At 54.8% G+C, this 19405-nt stretch overlaps 1 protein-coding gene and 1 long non-coding RNA gene across 6 annotated transcripts; one reads left to right on the top strand and one right to left on the bottom strand.

Annotated features, from left to right (window-relative positions):
* The first annotated feature begins 50 nt into the window (after positions 1-50).
* SIRT2 (sirtuin 2) lies at positions 51-19405 on the top strand. 5 transcript variants are annotated; one of them, XM_073795835.1, is made up of 17 exons: positions 65-153; positions 987-1033; positions 2003-2108; positions 4183-4231; positions 4491-4604; positions 7998-8039; positions 8200-8306; positions 8435-8491; positions 9164-9232; positions 14491-14620; positions 16429-16488; positions 16813-16868; positions 17022-17098; positions 17185-17236; positions 18263-18333; positions 18481-18547; positions 18668-19405. In XM_073795835.1, coding segments are annotated over exons 4-17 (1059 nt in total). In that variant the 5' UTR covers positions 65-153; positions 987-1033; positions 2003-2108; positions 4183-4230; the 3' UTR covers positions 18824-19405. The 5 variants fall into 5 exon arrangements, with proteins under 5 accessions (XP_073651935.1, XP_033700111.1, XP_073651936.1 ...); XM_073795834.1 differs by lacking the exon at positions 2003-2108 and having other exon boundaries at positions 51-153; positions 4491-4595; XM_033844220.2 differs by lacking the exon at positions 2003-2108 and having other exon boundaries at positions 52-153.
* On the bottom strand, positions 17446-18712 carry LOC141277146 (uncharacterized). The gene is made up of 2 exons (XR_012327969.1): positions 18619-18712; positions 17446-17756 (listed from the first exon to the last, which is right to left on the bottom strand). It is a non-coding gene; the product is annotated as an uncharacterized lncRNA (long non-coding RNA).

Below are 19405 nucleotides of genomic sequence, written 5' to 3'. Positions count from 1 at the left end.
AGCTCCGGGAGTTGTTGGCGGCCGCGATGGCTCCTGGGAGTTGTAGTTCTTTGCCCTGTCTCGGACCCCTCCTGTTTCCGGTGCCGTCACGGGGCAGAGCAGTCGGTGACAGTACCGAGGGCCCCCGCCCCGCGCCCATGGCTGAGCCGGATCGTGAGTCGGGGGCCCTGGTGGGAGGGTCGGGCCGTGCCGGGGCCTGGCTGAGGGCTGCAGGCCCCGGGGCCCGAGGGCGGGCGTGGTGGGGCAGGAGATGGGGGCTGCACGGGGGGGAATGGAATTCAGGGGCCGTTGCAAAATGATCCATATTGCTAGCTTGGTGGGTTTCTGGGTCGCGAGGTTTTAAGGGTCCGTTTGCCACGTCCCCCAGGTTACTAATGATCGCGTCTTTCTCTCACTTTAGTTGCTAAGGACCCTCGTTGCTAGAGACTTAGAATGCCGCGGTCCAGGTTGCTGAGGGTACCTGGTTGTTAGTGGGAACTGTAGGATGCTAGGGGACCCCTGGTGTCCCCTCCTATCTCTTCCTTCCTCTCCTAAACCTACCATCCCACCCTCCCTGCCCCCCACCACCCAACACCTCTTCCAGGCGGAGTATCTCTTCTTATCTTCTCACTTGCTTTCTACGCTTCCCTCTGCTTGTAAACCTAACCCTCCCCGTACACACTCACACACTACTGCGTCCTTCCTAACTCCTCCTAAGTCTTCCTCCATACCCTGTATGCTTTACTTTCTTTTCTCTCTCCTAAACCTTCCCGTCCCAGCCTCTTTGTCCCTCACTAACCACCTGTCCTCCCAGCACTCCCCACTCTGATAAGATCTGCTTTTCCCCATTCCCTCCCTCCATCTACTCCATTTTTACACTTCCACCCCAGTATAACTAGGTTGGTGGGTCTTCTTGACCCCCTCTGCCCCCCGCTGCTTTGAAACCCTTCATTCCCCCTTAACCACTCCCTTCACCATAACCACATCTGCTCCCCCTCCTCCCCCAGCCTCTGACCCTGTGGAGACCCAGGCAGGGAAGGTGCAGGAGGCTCAGGTGAGATGGAGGGAAGGGTGGAGGGAAGGAGAGAGATGGACTTCCAACACCCCACACGGGGGGAGGTGGCAGAGGGGAGACAGATACCCCAGGGCCCTCAGCTCACTGCCCCAGTCCCTCACCCCACCTCCTGGTTCATCCTCCTGGGGAATGGTGGATTCTGGGGACTGTCAGAGAAGGGTGTGCAGCCTCAACCCCAGGCCTGCCCTTCCAAACTTTCCTTTCTCCTTGCCCTCCCCACCGCGGCCCCCATCCCTTCTGAAACTCATTTGCACTGGGCATGGAAGAGCTTTGGTCCCTGAACTCACAGATCTCACAGGACAAGTGACTAGACAATGACCCTATGGGGTGATAATGAAAGTAGCTCAGGGCACTCTGGGAGCCCAGAGTAAACTTTGTGGGGGTCACACAGATTCCTGCCAGTCCCTTCCCTGGAGGAATCCACAGGCTGATCTAGGAGTCAGATTGAGATACAGCACATGGTAGTTAGTGTAGAGTGTTTTAGAATCTTCTCAGGCAAGGTGAGAAATGGTGTCCCAGACAGAGGATACAGCTTTTGCAAACACTGAGGGGCATGAAAGAATGTGATGTGTTCAGTAATCAGGTGGCTGGGGAGGTCAGCTAATTATATTCATGGTTAGCATTTATTGAGTACTTACTCCAGCCGGGTACTCTGCTTAGTGTTTGATGTGCCTCATCTCATTTCATCTTCCCAGCATCCCTGTTGGGGGGCAAGGTCTACTGTAGCCATTTTATAGATGAGGAATTGGAAACAGAGTTGTTCAGTAACTTGTCCACTGTTCCTTGGCTAGAAGGGCAGGGACGGGTTTGCGACCCACGGCACCCGGCACATTGCGTCCCGGACACTTCTCTGGAAGCAGGCTCACAGAGGCCCCACCAGCACCTCCAGCTCCCCCTTAGGCCCTGTTGCTCCCACGTTCTCAGCAGGGCCCTGAAATCCTTCCACAGAGCCTCACTGTCTGCAACCTGAAATCATGCCAGCCCACCCACAGACGCGAGATCGCAGTTCAGATGTAGGCCAGTGCAGAAGCTGTGATGAGAGCACCCCACAGAGGCACGGCAGAGCCACACCGAGGGGATAAGAGCTTCCTGTCAGGCCGGGCTTCTCCCTCGCCTGGCTCCCAAAGCACGACCACTGTCAGGGAAAAAGGTTTCATGTGAAAAAGCGATCCTCAGTCCCAAAGAGATTCGAGGATGTAAATTGCAGCATTGTCTCATACAGAAAAACTGGAAACAGCCCAAACGGCTATCAGTTGATGGGTTAAATGAACTATGGGGCATCCTCACACTGCAACGCTATGTAGCTGGTAGGTCTATGATATATTGTTTGGCGCAAAATGCAAGTTGCAGCATCGTACTGTGGTATGACCCATTTCTGGGGAAATAACGAGTTTTACCCGCAGAGACAAAATCTGGAGTAATTACCATTGTACTGTTAATAAGAGTGGTTAGCTTGAAGTGGGGGAATGGGACGGGGGTTGTGGGTGAGGGAATCATGAAGCAAGTGCCCCCAAGTTATACATTGTCTAATGGTCGAAGTTTTTGTGCAGCATACGTAGTCCGAAAGTAACAAAAAGTTTTCACTATGTTTGGAAGGGAGGTTTCTATTCAGAAAGGCTTGGAACCAGAGTTGTGAGTGATGGAGAGGGGTCGTTGGAGGGGTTTTAAACAGGAGAGCGAATTGGTTAGATTTTTTTTTTTTTTTTTTTGGCTGCACCACTCGGCTTGCGGGATCTTAGTTCCCCAGCCAGGGATTGAATGCAGGCCCTTGGCAGTAAGATCGCGTAGTCCTAACCACTGGACTGCCAGGGAATTCCCCAGAATTGCATTCCTACCATTGCATGAGGTCCATTACAGGGCCCAGGCCTGGGCTAGCACACAGCACAGCCGGTGTCCGTTTGTCCAGTGGTGGATAGTTCTGGAACTCCCGCCGAGTGCCAGACCCTGTTCTTGGTGCTGGGCTTCCAGCGGTGATGACGAAAACTCCCAGGCTTCTTGGAGCTGACATCATGGTAGACGCCATAGATGTTCGTGATCAGATGATTAGACTGGAGAAGCCACAGAGAAGGGCCTTTGAAGTGGAGGGGAGCGGGCCGACCCAGGCAGGCCATCACACACAGGGCAGCAGAGTAGATCAGAGGTGAAGACTGAGGCTGGGAGCCTAGGGAGGAGGTCGGGGCAGGACCGCGGGGAGGACAGGCTGGGCCACGTGGAGCCCTGGAGAGGGGACGTGTTATGGCAGGAGGGCAGGGGAGGGAGGCAGGAGGCGTCTGGCAGACCGGGGGCCGGAAGCCACACTGAGATGGGGCCCAGGAGGAGGAGCAGGTTTGGGGGAGATGCTGAGGCCAGTTTGGGACGTGGTGGGAGTGAGGGACCGGGGGTCACTTAGAAGGAGGCATACCAGGAGGCTGCGGGAACCCTGGATCTGGAGGACAGACCAGTGGCGTGGATGAGGCCGACCAGGGAAGGTGAACAGAGAAAGTAGGGAGGGCCCAGGACAGAGTCCCAGACCCTCAATTTGGAAGTCTGGCTGAGGGGAGGAGTCGATAAAGGAGATGGAAGGGTTGGAAAGGTGGAGTGGGGGGCTTCAGGCAGGAGGGCTGACGGCCGCAGGGTGAGGACCGAGGCGTTATTCACAGGAGTGACGTAGGTGAGGAGGGCTGCAGGACTGCTGGCCGGGGCAGGGGACTAAGGGGTTGTAAGGCGAGGCCGTGGACACCGGGAGGTGATGAGAACATAGCCAGTGCTTCCTGAGCGATCACCACCACACACCCGCCCCAGGGCTGTTCTGAGCACCTCCCAGAGGTGAACTCACTTCATCTCACAGTAGCACTCTGAGATGAGTGTCCTCTGAGCTCCATTTCTAAGAGGAGGAGCTCGGAGACTCAGAAAAGCCAAGTCACCCACCGGAGACTGTGCTCCTTGCAAGTAGCAGAGCTGGGTTTTCCAACACAGGCAGCCTGTCCCAGAGCCCACACCCTGGCCCCCAGCGCTGTCCCCTCCACCCCTCACTTCCTCGGGCCCAGCTCCCAGCCAGAGCCTTTTCCCCAAACCCGGTGTCACCCCCACTTCCTTCCCTCCCTCACCCCACTTCTGGGGCCTGATCACCCCACCCCCACCCCTTCCAGGACTCAGATTCAGACACTGAGGGAGGAGCGGCTGGCGGAGAAGGAGAGAGTGAGTATCTTCCTTGAGAGCACGGTTCTGGGGGGCGGTTTAGGGCAGGGATCTGGGTGCTCACCTCCGCCAGGGGTGACATTCAAAGTATGTAATACCAGATGCAGTGTGAGCGCCTGGAGGCCCCTGACTGGGCCAGGCATTGAGCTCTTAGTTGCGGGAAGGCGGCGGGGCCCCAGGGCTGGGCAGGGGCACTCGGGGCCTCTGGGCACCCTGACTGAACACCCACCCGGCTGCTGTCTCTCTTCTTTTTGGCCAGTGGACTTCCTGCGGAATTTCTTCTCCCAGACACTGGGCCTGGGCACCCAGAAGGAGCGTCTGCTGGACGAATTAACCCTGGAAGGGGTGACCCGCTACATGCAGAGTGAGCGCTGTGAGTCCTCTGCCTGCCCTGGGCCCCTTCCCCTCTCCTGGCCCCAAGTGACTTAATTCACAACTTTCGTCTGCAAGTCACAAGAACCTCAACTCAAACCGGCTTATGCCAGAAAGGGAGTGTGTTGATCCTGTAATGAAAACCCCGCTTTAATCGTGGCTGGATTCAGCGGCTTCCACGCTGTGTCAAAAATCTGAACCCTCTCTGGTGCAGCTCTTCTCTGTGTTGGGGTCAAGGTTGCTCCTGGCAGTGGCAGATACAAGTTCCAGCAGCCTAGTGGCTCCCACTGAAGAGAGCACCTTTCTCCCAGTAGTTCAGGCAAAAGAGCAGAGATCGGCTCCAATTGGCCCGGGTTGGGTCACATTCCTACCCCTGAACCAATCACCGTGTCTCTGATTGGCCAGGCCTGTTTGACAGAATGAAGACGCTAATAATAGTAATTACCTTATAGGGTTATGAGGGGGTTACATAAATTCATAGATGTAAATGCCTGGAACCGGGCCTGGAACAGAGCAAGGGCTGCCTAAGTGTTCCCTGTGACGATTATTACAGGAGGCTTGTTTCAGGTGTGGTGTAGAGGTGCCTCTTTATGGGGTCACCATGTAATTTATATTTCTCGCCACGAGTTGAGGTCGCCAGAGGCTGAGAAACCGAGCCCTCGGCAGTCCTCGACTAGAACAATCCACTCTTTGAGGGTCCTGGACAGCCTTTTGTTGAGGACGTCTTCTCCAGTTTCCCTGTCCTCCAGCTGCTGCCGTCTCTCCGAGGGCAGCCAGGCCAGCCGTCCTGAACCTCCCTCTCCTAGGGCAGGCCAGACAGCTGTCTGCAGCCATCTCTTGGCTTGGGTGGGCCCCCAAGAGAACGAAGGCAGTGGCATCAAAGCTTTCATTCCTTCTGTCCTCCTGCACATGGGTTTTAGGATAATTGATTCATGAGGGCGCCTATGAGGGGATAATAATAAATAATAACAATGGGGACTTGCATGGCGGTCCGTTGGTTAAGACTTCGCCTTCCGACGCAGGGGGTATGTATGGGTTCGATCCCTGGTTGGCGAGCTGAGATCCCACATGCCTCACAGCCAAAGAACCAAAACATAAAACAGAAGCAATACTGTAATCAAAATTCAATAAAGACTTTAAAAATGGTCGACAGAGGGGCTTCCCTGGTGGCGCAGTGGTTGAGAGTCCGCCTGCCGATGCAGGGGACACGGGTTCGTGCCCCGGTCCGGGAAGATCCCACATGCCACGGAGCGGCTGGGCCCGTGAGCCATGGCCACTGGGCCTGTGCGTCCGGAGCCTGTGCTCCACAACGGGAGAGGCCACAACAGTGAGAGGCCCGTGTACCACAAAACGAACAAACAAAAAAAAATGGTCCACACCAAAAAAATCTTAAAAATATAAAAATAATAATAACAATGAATTGAGCTCTCGCTGTTTGCCAGGCACTGGGCTAAGCACTTGACAGGTGTCCCCTCCTTTGATCTTCACATGATACCTGTGAGGAGTGATCTGGACAGAGGAGGAAACTGAGGCGCAGAGAGACTGTGACTGGGTACAGGGTCACACTTCTGGCAAGAGGCAGAATCAGGGCTCGATGCCAGGCCGCCTGAATCCAGGGCGCACGCTCCCTTCCACATGGCCCCTGGTGGGTCCACTGGGCCGAGTCCAATGGCATTCTGAGACGAAGCCAAGGGCTGTGGCTGTAGCAGGCCTCAGCCTTTGTCACCCTTGCTGTCCTCCTTTGCATAGAACACCCCAGAGGCGCCCGGTTCACAGGCGCCTCACACCCGTGTCTGTCCATCAGCTGAGGGGCAGATGCCAAGGGTGCTGCGTGGCAGGGCTGCCAGCCAGCCAGCCACTGAAGAGGCAGCTGGGCTATTTCTGCACAGCCCCACGTGCTTGTGAAGTGATGCCACCCCTACCACGCCTCCCCATCTTCTTCTCTGAAAGCTGGTGACGATGGGGGAGTAAAGCGCTTATAGGTGTACGAATCATGGGGCTAAAGAAGTTGAGCACGAGTGACTTGTAGAATCATCAGTGCTGGGCACTGATCTAAGCTTCCCAGGGATGAATTCATTCTCTCAACAGCCCTGCAAGGTCAGTACTGTGATTATGCCCATTTTACAGAGCAGGAAGCTAAAGCCCAGAGTGGTGATCTGAACTAAGACGCCCCCGCTGGTATGCAGAAGAAGTAGGATTGGAAGCCCTTATCCACTCTGCTGCTCACTGGGCATGGGCTGAGAGTGGCCAGTCTTTGGTCTTCACCTGAAAATTACCAGACTTCCGGCGGCTGATGTGCATTTGATTATGGAGGGAAGGAATAGGATGAAGGAATGTGTATCATATGCTAGAAATAGATGGCCATCCAAGATTATGTCCAAAAGATGAGGGGTGGCCAGAGATTTTTTTCACAATAACCTGCAGCTCTTCCGGGGGAACCCCCCACCCCACCCCTCTCACTAAGATCTCATGCATTTTTGTCTAGATCTAGCGAGGAGAAATTTCTCTCCAAGTGGCCTTTTCTTGAATCTTACTACATTGCTATAATTTCATTTCTTTTAATATAAATTTATTTATTTATTTTGGCTACGTTGGGTCTTCGTTGCTACGCGTGGGCTTTCTCTACTTGCAGTTTGTTGCAGTGCGCATGAGAACGTTGTGGTGGCTTCTCTTGTTGCGAAGCACAGGCTCTAGGTGCGCGGGCTTCAGTAGTTGTGGCTCGCGGGCTCTAGAGCGCAGGCTCAGTAGTTGTAGCACACAGGCTTAGTTGCTCTGTGACATGTGGGATCTTCCCAGACCAGGGCTCGAACCCGTGTGCCCTGCATTGCAGGTGGATTCTTAACCACTGCGCCACCAGGGAAGTCCCCATTGGTGTAATTTCAAACAGTGGATTCTTTGACCCCATGCTGGCTCTTCCATCAGTCACCTGTGTGACCCCTTCCCCTATCTGAGCCTCAGTTTCCTCATCTATAAAGTGGGATGTTAACACCTCCCTCCTTGAAATGGTTGGGAGAGCCATTCAGGGATCTGAAATGCTTGCCCCAGGGCCAGGCACAGAGTAAACGGCTTCAGGGACTGTGGTGGGTGGTATTATTTAAGGGTAAGAAAGGGAAGGGGAAACTTTGGTCTTTTAATGTAATCATTACATTCAGTCTGTGATGATATATTTGATTATTAGACAGCAGAGCCACTAATAATTTTTTAAGCTGTCAGAAGTTCATTGTGAACACCAGCTCAGTACTTAGTTTATGGCAAAGACAACTGTCTTAAGATAAATGGTCACATTTTGGAGCAGTGTTTGATGTTCAAAACAAAATGTTACAACGGTAAACAAACGTAAACTGAAAAAAAACAAAAACAAAAAACCCATGCTGCATAAACTCTTCTCCTCCAGGTCGCAGGGTTATCTGTTTGGTGGGAGCTGGAATCTCCACTTGTAAGTGCCCCCCTCCCCCAAGAGAACTCCCTGGTTGGGGGTGCCCCTTCGAAGAGCTGGGGAGGAGCTGTATGGGGGCCCTTGCCTGGGAGGGTCAGTGTGGTAGAGAAGGGGCCAAGGTCCCTCATCGATTGAATGCCCGCTGCCACTCCTCCCCCAGCGGCGGGCATCCCTGACTTCCGCTCCCCAAACACGGGCCTCTACGCCAACCTGGAGAAATACCATCTTCCCTACCCGGAGGCCATCTTTGAGATTGGCTACTTCAAGGTACGTGTCCTGCAGGGAGGAACGTCTGTAATGGGGGTGGGGGGTGGAGGCGTGGCCGCCTCTCTCCAGCTCTCATCTCACCAGGGCCATCTGGGTGCCCACCTGCCCTCCGGCTCTCTCTCCCACAGAAACACCCAGAGCCCTTCTTTGCCCTCGCCAAGGAACTCTATCCTGGGCAGTTCAAGGTGAGCTCTCTTTTGCGGAGGCGGTGACAGGAAAGGTTGGGGGCCAGCAGGCATGGGAAAGCCCCCTCCAGGGCCCTTCAGACAAATATGATAGCCATTAAACACATGGGCTCTGGGGAAGTTCCCTGGCCTAGTGGTTAGGATTCCGGGGCTTCACTGCTGTGGCCTGGGTTCAGTCCCTGGTTGGGGAAATGAGATCCTGCAAGCCGTGTGGCACCGTCCAAAAAAAAAAAAAATATATATATATATATACACATGGGCTCCGGGCCCAGACGGCCTGGGTCCAAGTCCTGGTCCCTCATTTCCTGCTCTTGTGTCCTTGAGCCTCTGTTTTCCCTTATGTAAAATGAAGCTGTTAATAGTCCACGGGAAGGGTTGTCGTGAGGCTTAAATGAGTTAACGATACATGCAAGAGCCCAGACCCCAGAGCCAGTCCTCTCTGTGCAAACCCCAACTCCACAACCTGGGTGACTCTGGCAAGACAGTCACCCTCTCTGTGCCTCAGTTCCCTCACCTGTGAAATGGGGATAACAAAGGTGCGCGCCTCGCGAGGTCGGTGTGACGATTCCGTGAGGGAAAACAGGCGTGGCGCCTGGAACGGTTCCCGCACACGGCGGTGCGCGGTCAGTGTCTTCCGTCTTCATCGGCACTGTCATGATTGCTCCCCTCCAGCCCACCGTCTGCCACTACTTCATCCGCCTGCTGAAGGAGAAAGGGCTGCTCCTGCGCTGCTACACGCAGGTAGGCGGGACCGCGGGCGTGCTGGGAGGAAGAGCGTGGGCTGGAGGGGCCCCGAGAGCTCAGGCCACGGCTTCTCTGTCACGTGACCTGCAGTGACTCACGTCCCCTCTCTCAGCCTCAGTTTCCCTTTCTATAAAACAGAGGCCAGAACAGCTTTGCCCTCTCAGGCCTGTGGTGGTGTGGCAGTGACCTCCCTCAGGGCCATCCCAGGAGTACTTCTCTGAGCAGACACTATCGGCACCATAGATTTCGTATTTGGCGGGGCTTTCCAGCAGATGACTCCAAACTGAGTTGATTTAATATGATCACTACACCTGACAATTTTCCGGCTGGTAGCTGTAAACTCTTAAGGAAAGAGCACTATCGTTTTTTTTTTTTTGTGGGGCACCTTTTAAAAATATATTTATTTATTTGGCTGTGCTGGGTCTTAGTTGTGGCAGGCGGGCTCCTTAGTTGCGGTTCGCTGGCTTATTAGTTACGGCACACCAGCTCCTTAGTTGCAGCAGGCGGGCTCCTTAGTTGTGGCATGCATGTGGGATCTAGTTCCCCAACCAGGGATCGAACCCCGGCCCCCTGCATTGGGAGCGTGGAGTCTTAACCACGGCACCACCGGGGAAGTCCTGGGACACCCTTTTGTAATTTGCACAAAGGCCTTGTGCGTACCGTGGGGCCGTGGCTCATACAGGTCAGGTGCTTGGCGGAGGGCCTCGCCGGGGTGTCCTCAGGGAAGGACAGCTCACATTGTTGGCTTCCGAGTTGGTGAGCCTTTTAGGATCTCGCACCCCTAATAGTGAAAAATGTTTGCACCTCTACCTTTGTTTCATAAATACGTATTCAAATTACATGATGTACTATAGCCCTGATACCATGCCTGCTCTAATTCATACCTCAGAACCCAAAATTACGAAATAGAGAGAGAACACATGGATAGAAATAGGTGTTCTATTATTTTCTTCCTGCGCCTGGCAATCGGGAGCCTGCAGCCTCAGAAGTTGCCACCAGGGGGAGGATGAAATCTTTGTAGGTCCGGAATTCTCAAGTGGGGTACGTGCTCCCACCCAGGGCTGGCGGGGGAGGGGATGGCCTCCTCCTTCCAGCAGGAGCCCCAGTTCAGAATAAACCTGACCTTTCTTCCCAGAGAGTCAGTTTTTTCCATGAGATGTGACTCAGACTTGATACGAACAGCTCACCTGAAGCCAAGTGCCTTCATGAAATCCTCACCATAGCCCTGCTGGCAAACCTGTTTGTAAGCTTCTGTCCCAATGTTTACTGAGTGCCAACCCAGTGCCAGGCCCTGCAGGCAGTGAACGGAGGGAGCAGACATCCCTGCCCTCCTGGAACTGACACTGTAGTGTGGGGAGAGACAACGGACGAGATGGGTGAGTTGCGTATCTACGCTGATGCTGAGAGGTCTATGGCGCGCAGCTGAGCAGGAAAGGGGACTCAAGCTCTGTGTGTGCGGGGTCGGGGGTGCTGTATTGAACAGGATGTCAGGGAAGGCCTCACTGAGAAGCAGGACATTTAAACAGAGACCTGTAGGAGGGGAGGGAGGGAGCCATGGGATCATCTGTCGGGGGAGAGTGCATTCCAGGCAAAGCGAACAGCCAGTCCAGAGGTCCTGAGGGGAGGCTGCATTTGGCGTGTTCAAGAAGCTGGATCTGGACTTCCCTGGCAGTCCAGTGGTTAAGACTCCACGCTCCCAATGCAGGGGGCCCAGGTTCGATCCCTGGTCAGGGAACTAGATCCCACATGCCACAGCTAAGACCCGGCACAGCCAAATAAATAAATATTTTTAAAAAGAGAAAAGAAGAAGAAGAAGAAGCTGGATCTGAGTGAGCAGGGAGGACAGTAGTAGGAGAAGATGGAGGAGACGAGGTCAGGGAGGTGACGGGGGTGGACCGTGTGGGGGCTTGGGGGCCACAGGGAGGGCTTTGTCCTTTCCCCTGAGTGAGATGGAATCACAGGAGGGCTCTGAGCAGGGCAGGGATGTGACCTGACCCAGGTGTTCACAGGGTCCCTCTGGCTGCGTGAGGGGGGCAGACTGTGGGAGCAGTGGGGGGCGGGTACCAAGACCAGGGAGGAGGCTGCAATGATGTTCCAAGCAGGAGAGGATGGAGGCTGGGCCGGGGAGGGGGCCGCCGAAGGGGAGAGGTGGGCGGCTTACGAACCCGTTTTGAAGGTGGAGCTGGCAGGACTTGCCAATGGGTTGAATGTGAAACGATTCGTGAGAGAAGGAAAGGAGTCAGGGATGACTGGCTCCCTGTCAGCCTGAGCACCTGCTGCCTTTTATTGAGATGGTGGGACGTGCAGGCATGGGGGGCAGAGGAGGAGCTTGGCTGAAGGCATGTCGGGGTTGAGATGCCCATTAGACAACCACCTGGGGACATGGGCAGACAGCTGGACACAGGAGTCTGGACTCAAGCTGGAGAGCAGCAGATAGACGACGTTTAAACCCTCCAGACAGGATGAGATCACAGGGGTCCCAGCACGAGAAGCCCAGGCCCAGGCCCAGGTGGCTCATGGGGGCAGCTCAGAGGGCTCGCTTCCCAGCTCTGTCTGAGGCAGAACCCCCTGCCGCAACCACGAAAGCACACCAGCTGTAGGCTATTTTTAGACGAAAGCCAACACCAATGCGTTGTGAGGTCAGCGTGAAATGTGGTGGCATTTCCCCCCAGTTGCAATTCTTCATGTGTGGATTTAAGCACGCATACGTATTCAAAATGGCGCATTACGTAACATAGACAAAGGTGGAAAAAATTTTTCCAGTCTCACGTTTCACGAAACCTTTTTTTTTTTTTTTTTAAACTCATCACCCTCTTCTTTAACCTCAGCCACTTTTTGAGTCACTGACCCAGTTTTCTGGAACACATTGTCTTCACGTCTTTCTGAATTGTGACGATGCAGCACTTTCGAAGCCACGCGCGATGCTATTTTTATCTCAAGACACAAGTATCCATTCAAACATGAGAACAGTTGTCGCCTTCGTTCAAGTCACTGTGATCTCCTCAGCAAACCAGCTTATCGCTCTTTTAAATCTATATCTATGGCATTTACATCATACATAGGGTTTGTACTTGGCTTTCTTTCATTTAAGCCCTGTCTGGAGGATCCTTCCATATCTGCACCCACATAGCAGTTTCATGCTTTTTTAAAAAAAAATTATTTATTTATTTTATTTTTGGCTGCGTTGGTCTTCGTTGCTGCAGGTGGGCTTTCTCTAGTTGCGGCGAGCGGGGGCTACTCTTCGTTGCGGTGCGCAGGCTTCTCATTGCGGTGTCTTTTCTTGTTGCGGAGCACGGGCTCTAGGCGCACGGGCTTCAGTAATTGTGGCATGCAGGCTCAGTAGTTGTGGCTCGCAGGCTCTAGAGCACAGGCCCAGTAGTTGTGGCACATGGGCTTAGTTGCTCTGTGGCATATGGGATCTTCCCAGACTAGGGCTTGAACCCGTGTCCCCTGCATTGGCAGGCGGATTCTTAACCACTGTGCCACCAGGGAAGTCCCAGCTTCATGCTTTTTAAAAGCATGTCAGAGACGTGATGTCTTGAAACCAGAAGTGAGCCAAGGTTTAAAATTCAAGAGATTGCAAATGAAAACCCAGACATCAGGCTCCTCTTGAAAATCGGGAAGAGCTGGCTGTACCCTGGGTGGCTTTCTGTGGGGGAGAGTGGTTGGCTGGAGCTGAGCGGCCGCTGCCCACCTTGCCCAGGGCCCGCCTCCTCACCATGACCTCTTTCCTGCCTGATGCTGAGGCCAGACATCAGTTGCTGTGTGTTGCCATGCATTCATTGCTGCTTGGCCTTTATAGCGAACCTCTTGGGCCATATTCCCCAGCCCCAGCTTCCCTCCCGGGGGCCACGGCTGCTGCCTACTTCTTGGGTCTCCTTTGAAGATATTCCATACTTAGGCAAGCAAATACACAAATTCATATATTGATTTTTTCACATCCTGTACACACTGCCTTTGTGCTTTGGGCCTTCTAACATCTTGGAGAGATCCCTTCACACCAGTACATACGGGTTGACCGCATTCATTTTTGTTTGTTTGTGGTTTCTCCATCAAAAGTGGCATCAAGGGAATTCCCTGGTGGTCCAGTGGTTAGGACTCTGTGCTTTCACCACTGAGAGCATGGGTTCGATCCCTGGCCAGGGAACTAAGGTCCCGCAAGCCGCACAGCATAGCAAAAAAAAAAAAAAAAGTGACATCAAAGGGTAACACAGAGGCGTGTAGGCAGACCTTTGACGTGCCATTTAGTTATATGCGTGCATACTGCTTACTTACGTGTCCGGGAGTTGGTAACTAAGTCAAGAAACAAAGGCAAAACTAGCATTTCTAGTAAAGGGGGGAGAGGGAAAGCCACAGAGAGTCTGGGGACAGTGACTCTTGTCTGCATGTGTTGGGGATAAACTGATGGCTGGCTGGGAGCAGAGAGGGCAGTTGGGGCTGTCTGCCCTTGCAAGGGAACCCTCTCAGTTGTTCACGGAACCTCCAGGAAACCTCGTCAGGTCAGCTGGGGGCTGCATATGCCCGGCCATCTCTGTAACGTCTGCCAGTGTCCTCCAGCAGCACCTGCCCCAGCAGCATTCCTCGTGGGCAAACGAAAGCTGCTCCGGAGGGGCTGGAGAAAGCGCAAGTGTCTATGTGAAAGAGAAGAATATTCTTGCCTGTTGAATAAGGAAAGTATCTCTGTCTGAAAAGACTACAAGTTAATATACTATCAATGCAGCAGATCATAGTAAGGTTAAGTAGGAAAACAGTGTGATGAAAACCCAAAAAACCCTCCTGATTCATTGATTTATGTTAATGCCTGGCCAGGGCTGCCACAGACAGCTGTGCAGGTTGGGTACTGCACAAGGATGCCATATCTGAGGGGGCTGCGTTTACAGTGGAGACACTGGAGAGTTGTATGTTTATTTCAGCAAATTTCTGGCAGGTGCCACTAGAGTGTCTGGTTCTAACAAAACACATTTGCAGCAAAACGGAAGCAAAGTGGCCCAAATTTGCCAGGGCTGGTTGGTGGCAGTGGGTCTGGGCTCATAGAGATTTGAGTTTGGGCCCCTGCCTTTAAGTGTCCATGACTTACCTTTTCAGAGGCACCATCAGGATGAACAGAAGAGTTTTAGACACACCCTGCCCCTTGCTTCTCCCTTCCTTCTTCCCTGTCCCACTTGCTTTCCTCAGCCGCAACTGCTGGCTATGCCTTCTGCCCCTTGGGGGGTGTGGTTCGCTCCTGACCCTCTCTCCTCCATCTCTCCCTCCAGAACATAGACACCCTGGAACGAGTGGCGGGGCTGGAGGCCGAGGACCTGGTGGAGGCCCACGGCACCTTCTACACGTCTCACTGCATCAGCCCCGTCTGCCGGCAGGAGTACGCGCTAAGCTGGATGAAAGGTGAGGGGCTGGAGGTTATTATCCCCGAGGGCAGGCCTCCCGTCCCCTGTCTGCTCCCCAGCGCCAGGGACAGGGTCTCCACGCGCGGACGCCAGCTCTGTCCTGCACAGCTCTGCAGCTCTTTTTAGCAGATAATGGCAGCCCCCAAAGATTGGAGGTGGCAGTGGGGGTTCATTTCTCCCGACACCACCTCACAGCCAGGTTATGATGGATGCAGACTCCAGACACAGAGACGTGCGTTAGCAGACAGGCCCCCACGTGGTCCTACAACCTGTTCTGTGAGGTCATGAAACCCTAGCTCTTTGTCCTTTGGGCGCTCTGACCCCGTCTCACATGAGGGGCTCATCCAGGCAAGCGCAGCTACACTCCAAGAAGAGCAGAAGTATCTGAGAGAACTTTCTGGGGTGAGGGGAATGTCCAACACGGCAGCCACTTGCTACATGGGGCTGTTGAGCTCTTAAAATGTGGCTAATGTGACCGAGGAACTGAATTCTTAACTTTCTTTAATTTGTATTAATTAAAATTTAAAAGTCACATGTGGCTCTAACCAGCATACCGGCCAGCACTGCCCCAGAGGCACAGGATTCAACCGGCCAATTAGCTGGATTCAGGCGAGCAGAGGCCATGGCGTGTGAAGCTGGGCACAGCCCTGGTTAGGAATGAAGCCTGGGGGCTGTCCTTAAGGATGCAAACTCCAGGGCTTGCTAAAGTCCTCATCCCTGTTCTTGCCTGGGCAGAGTGTCCAAAAAGAGAAGGAGGAACAAAAAATCCAGCCAATCCACATTTCCTGAATGCCAGTGAGAGCTGATTTCTGACATCCATTGTGCTAATTAAGAAGCCACTTACTTCATCCATGGAAACCCATTTCTGATGTTCTTTATGCTGATTTCACAAAGCCTCTGGTGTCCCTGTGTGATAAGGACAGCTGCAGCGCTGATAGTAGGGCCCCTGGAGTGTGGCCCTTCTGACAACATGCCAGCTGCCCGCCCCTGGGGTGAGGATTCCTGAATAGCCCAAGTGCACGCAGCTGGGGGTGATGGACAATTAACATTACCCCATTATGTCTCTCTTACAGCAGTAGCACAAGCGTCACCCGCAAAATGTCATGTACTGTCAATGCAAAAATATTCTCAAGTAAATGACAGACCTGAAAGCAGTGCTCTGTAAATATCTGTTGAAGGAATGAGTGAATAGTTGAATGAACAAGCCAGGATTCTGTGGGTTGCAAGTGACAGAATGCTTTCAAGCTTCCTTAATCAATAGGCAATGAGGACGATTGTCATAAGCATGGGGTGTGCGTGGGGGCAGGGGTGTGTCTGTCACAGAGCCCGAGAGTGGGAAGCAGCTGCACCTAAGGTTCTGTCCCCGTCCCAGCATCATCTGCATAATTCTTCCCTCTCTGCCACTAGGCCTGGCGCCTACCAGGCCTCTCTGACCCACGGGGAAGTAGGGCTGCCCTCAAAGACCCACTGGCCGAGCTTCACTCCCAAGTCCAGATCCCCCGGGTCGGGGGTTGGTGGAACCCAGCTGCCCCTTTTAGGGGCGAGTGTCTGCTCATTTGTTTGTTTGTTCATTTAATAGCTATAGGCTGGTGCTGGGAGCCACCCCAGGAATGTTGGGGGCAGGGGAGGGACAGCTGTCTAAGAAGGGAGGTCCCTCCTGAGCAGGGCAAACACCCCAGGAGGCCCGCCCGGTGACTGAGGTGTGTTTGTGTTGACAGTGAAGGAAGGATGGGGTGGGCAGGCAGGCTGCGGCCCCAGCCCAAAGCCTCTTACCTCCTCTTCTCCCTCCCCGTTCCCCACGCTCAGAGAAGATCTTCTCCGAGGTGACTCCCAAGTGTGAGAAATGTCGGAGTGTGGTGAAGCCTGGTGAGCCTTGGGGCCGGGGACCAACCGCGGTAGACTCAGGCTGGGACCCCCTCAGCCACTAACCCCTTCCCAAGAAGGCCACGCGCCCTATCCGTCCATCCAGCCCCGTCACCCTCTCTCCCTGACCAGTGCCCGGAGTCTGCCCCAGGGAGAGTGGGTACCATAGCCCCTAGTCTGTCCCCAGCGCTCCACACTCCCGTCCCAGCCCTGCGGTCCACCTTCTGCTCCTGCCTGTCCTCTCTCTCCCTCCCTGTCTCTGCCCCCCTGCTTTTTCACTGTCTCTATCTCTCCCTGTGTCTGTCTGTCCATCTATCTCCACCTCAGATATCGTGTTCTTTGGCGAGAACCTCCCGGCGCGTTTCTTCTCCTGCCTGCAGTCAGTAAGTATACCCGCCGCGCCCCCCATCTCGGTCCACGCAGGGGCAGCCTGGGTCCTGCCCTGGGGAAGGTGGCTTCCCCAGGTAGCTGCGGGTGGGCTTGCAGCGGGGGCCGGGGACCGCAGCCCAGCCTCACTGGCCGCTCCCCCTTCACAGGACTTCCTGAAGGTGGACCTCCTCATCATCATGGGCACCTCCCTGCAGGTGCAGCCCTTCGCATCCCTTATCAGCAAGTAGGTTGGGGTTCTGGGCTATGGGGGGCTGCTGGGGACTGGGGGAGCCGGGACAGGCCCTCACCACTCAGCTCGCCCTCCACCAGGGCGCCCCTCTCCACCCCGCGCCTGCTCATCAACAAGGAGAAGACTGGCCAGGTGAGTCCTTTTAGTCACACCCTGCCACCCCCACACAGGGGCCCCACATTGCCTGCCCCCGGCCTCCTCAGGAACCAGGGGACAGGTCTCTGGAGAATCCCGATACTTTGGACCCCTCAGCTCAGACCTAAGGGTTCTGGAATCCACAGTGTTCAGGTTCCAGGCTGCCCTGACTCCAAGATTCCACAGGCCTCTGTGCCATTCACCCCTTTTTTTTTTTTTTAATTTATTTATTATTTATTTTTGCCTGCGTTGGGTCTTTGTTGCTGCGCATGGGCTTTCTTTAGTTGCGGCGAGCGGGGGCTACTCTTTGTTGCGGTGCACGGGCTTCTCATTGCAGTGGCTTCTCTTGTTGCGGAGCACGGGCTCTAGAGCGCGTGGGCTTCAGTAGTTGTGGCACACGGGCCCAGTAGTTGTGGCTCGCTGGCTCTAGAGCACAGGCTCAGTAGTTGTGGCACACGGGCTTAGTTGCTCCATGGCATGTGGGATCTTCCTGGACCAGGGCTCGAACCCGTGTCCCCTGCATTGGCAGGCAGATTCTTAACCTCTGCTCCACCAGGGAAGTCCCTCATTCACCCTTTTGAACGAGTGACAGAACCCCAGCTCAAAGCGACTTAAGCCAAAACGAGAATGTCGTGCTTCCCGTGACTGAAGAGTCAGGGCTAGCTGGCCCCTGGGCCTGCAGCAGTTCTGTCAGGAGTTACCCGCTCCCTCTCTCATCTCTCTTTTCCTGAGGTAGCTTCACTCCCAGGCAGGGGCTCCCTCCTGGGGACAGATGTTTCTCCAACAGGCAAAAAACGTACGGTGTGCCAGATACCGTGCTAAGCATTTCCTCTGTATTAACCCGCTGACAGTACAACCCTAGGAGTGGGTTTGATGATCACCCCCACTCTACAGAGAAAGAAACTGACGTTCAGAGAGGCCAGGCCACTTGAGCAAAGTCACAGAGCTGGGATTCCAACCCAAGCCACCTGGCTCCAGGGTCTGTGCTCTTAGCTCCCCCCGACTCCACCCCCTTCCCCACAGATGGACCCTTTCCTCGGGATGATGATGGGCCTCGGAGGAGGCATGGACTTCGACTCCAAGAAGGCCTACAGGTGAGGCCCTCCCGTGGCAGTGCGGGGGCAGTGGAGCCTTCAAAGGACAGGGCCAAGGTGGGAGGGAGGGCACGGAGGCACAGGGCAGGGCAGAGCCGACAGGGCCCTGGGACAAACCTGGGAGCTCTGACTCTCACCCGCCCACAGGGATGTGGCCTGGCTGGGTGACTGCGACCAGGGCTGCCTGGCCCTTGCCGACCTCCTCGGATGGAAGGTGAGGAGCCTGGGCCACCCCCGCCCACCCTGAGCCCAGTCCCTGGACCCCCGTCCCACAGGTCCTCTGACCTTATGATGCATGATGACCTCTGACCTCTGTGAACTTTGTCCCCTGCAGAAGGAACTGGAGGACCTTGTCCGGAAGGAGCATGCCAGCATAGATGCCCAGTCGGGGTCAGGGGCTCCCAACCCCACCACTTCAGCTTCCTCCAGGAAGTCTCCACCTCCTGCCAAGGAGGAGGCCAGGACCACGGAGGGAGAGAAACCCCAGTGACAGCCGCATCTCCCAGGCAGGACGCCCAGCTTTGGGACAGCTGAGCCCCAACCAGGCCTGGCCCCCTCTAACTTACAGCTCTTTTCTGGGGAGCTCAGAACATTTCCTCAATCTACTAACTACTCCCTCCCCAAACTGGGGTCCCAGCACCCCTGACCCCGGCGAATCTCTAACATTTTTAGGGGCTGAGGCTTGGGCAGCCAGTCTCTAACAGCCCGCAGCCCCTAATCACCCTTAGGGCCAAGGATCAGCCTCCCCTAATCTCTAACTGCTCAGGGGGCCAGGGGTACCTCCAAACTGCTAACTGTCCCAGGACGAGAGCCCCAGGGCCCCCATGCTCTCTACTGTTCCCAGGGGCTTGAGGCCAAGTCGACGAAGTCTAACCTACCCTGGGTGAGGAGGTGCGCCCTCCAGACGTAACTCACACCCAGTGGGGGGGTCCAAGCCTCAAGGCCTCCCAAGTCTCTGCCTACAACTCCCAAAGTGGGTGCCAGGCCCCCCAACTCGGGACCCGCTTCCCAGACGGGGGTGGGCAGATGGTGTCGCTTATTAGAGACAAATTAAAAACAAAAAACAACTAAC

Source organism: Tursiops truncatus, chromosome 19 (assembly GCF_011762595.2).
Source record: "Tursiops truncatus isolate mTurTru1 chromosome 19, mTurTru1.mat.Y, whole genome shotgun sequence".
In the NCBI taxonomy this organism is placed as follows: domain Eukaryota; kingdom Metazoa; phylum Chordata; class Mammalia; order Artiodactyla; family Delphinidae; genus Tursiops; species Tursiops truncatus.
Note: the sequence above shows the minus strand (reverse complement) of the source record. Positions and strands in the feature narration are given on the sequence as shown.

Excerpts from the sequence above, each read along its gene's own strand:
- SIRT2 (XM_033844220.2), top strand. Across the intron at positions 9,233-14,490 it reads TCCTGCGCTGCTACACGCAG|AACATAGACACCCTGGAACG; the intron begins GTAGGCGGGACC and ends CTCTCCCTCCAG. Across the intron at positions 17,099-17,184 it reads TTCGCATCCCTTATCAGCAA|GGCGCCCCTCTCCACCCCGC; the intron begins GTAGGTTGGGGT and ends GCCCTCCACCAG.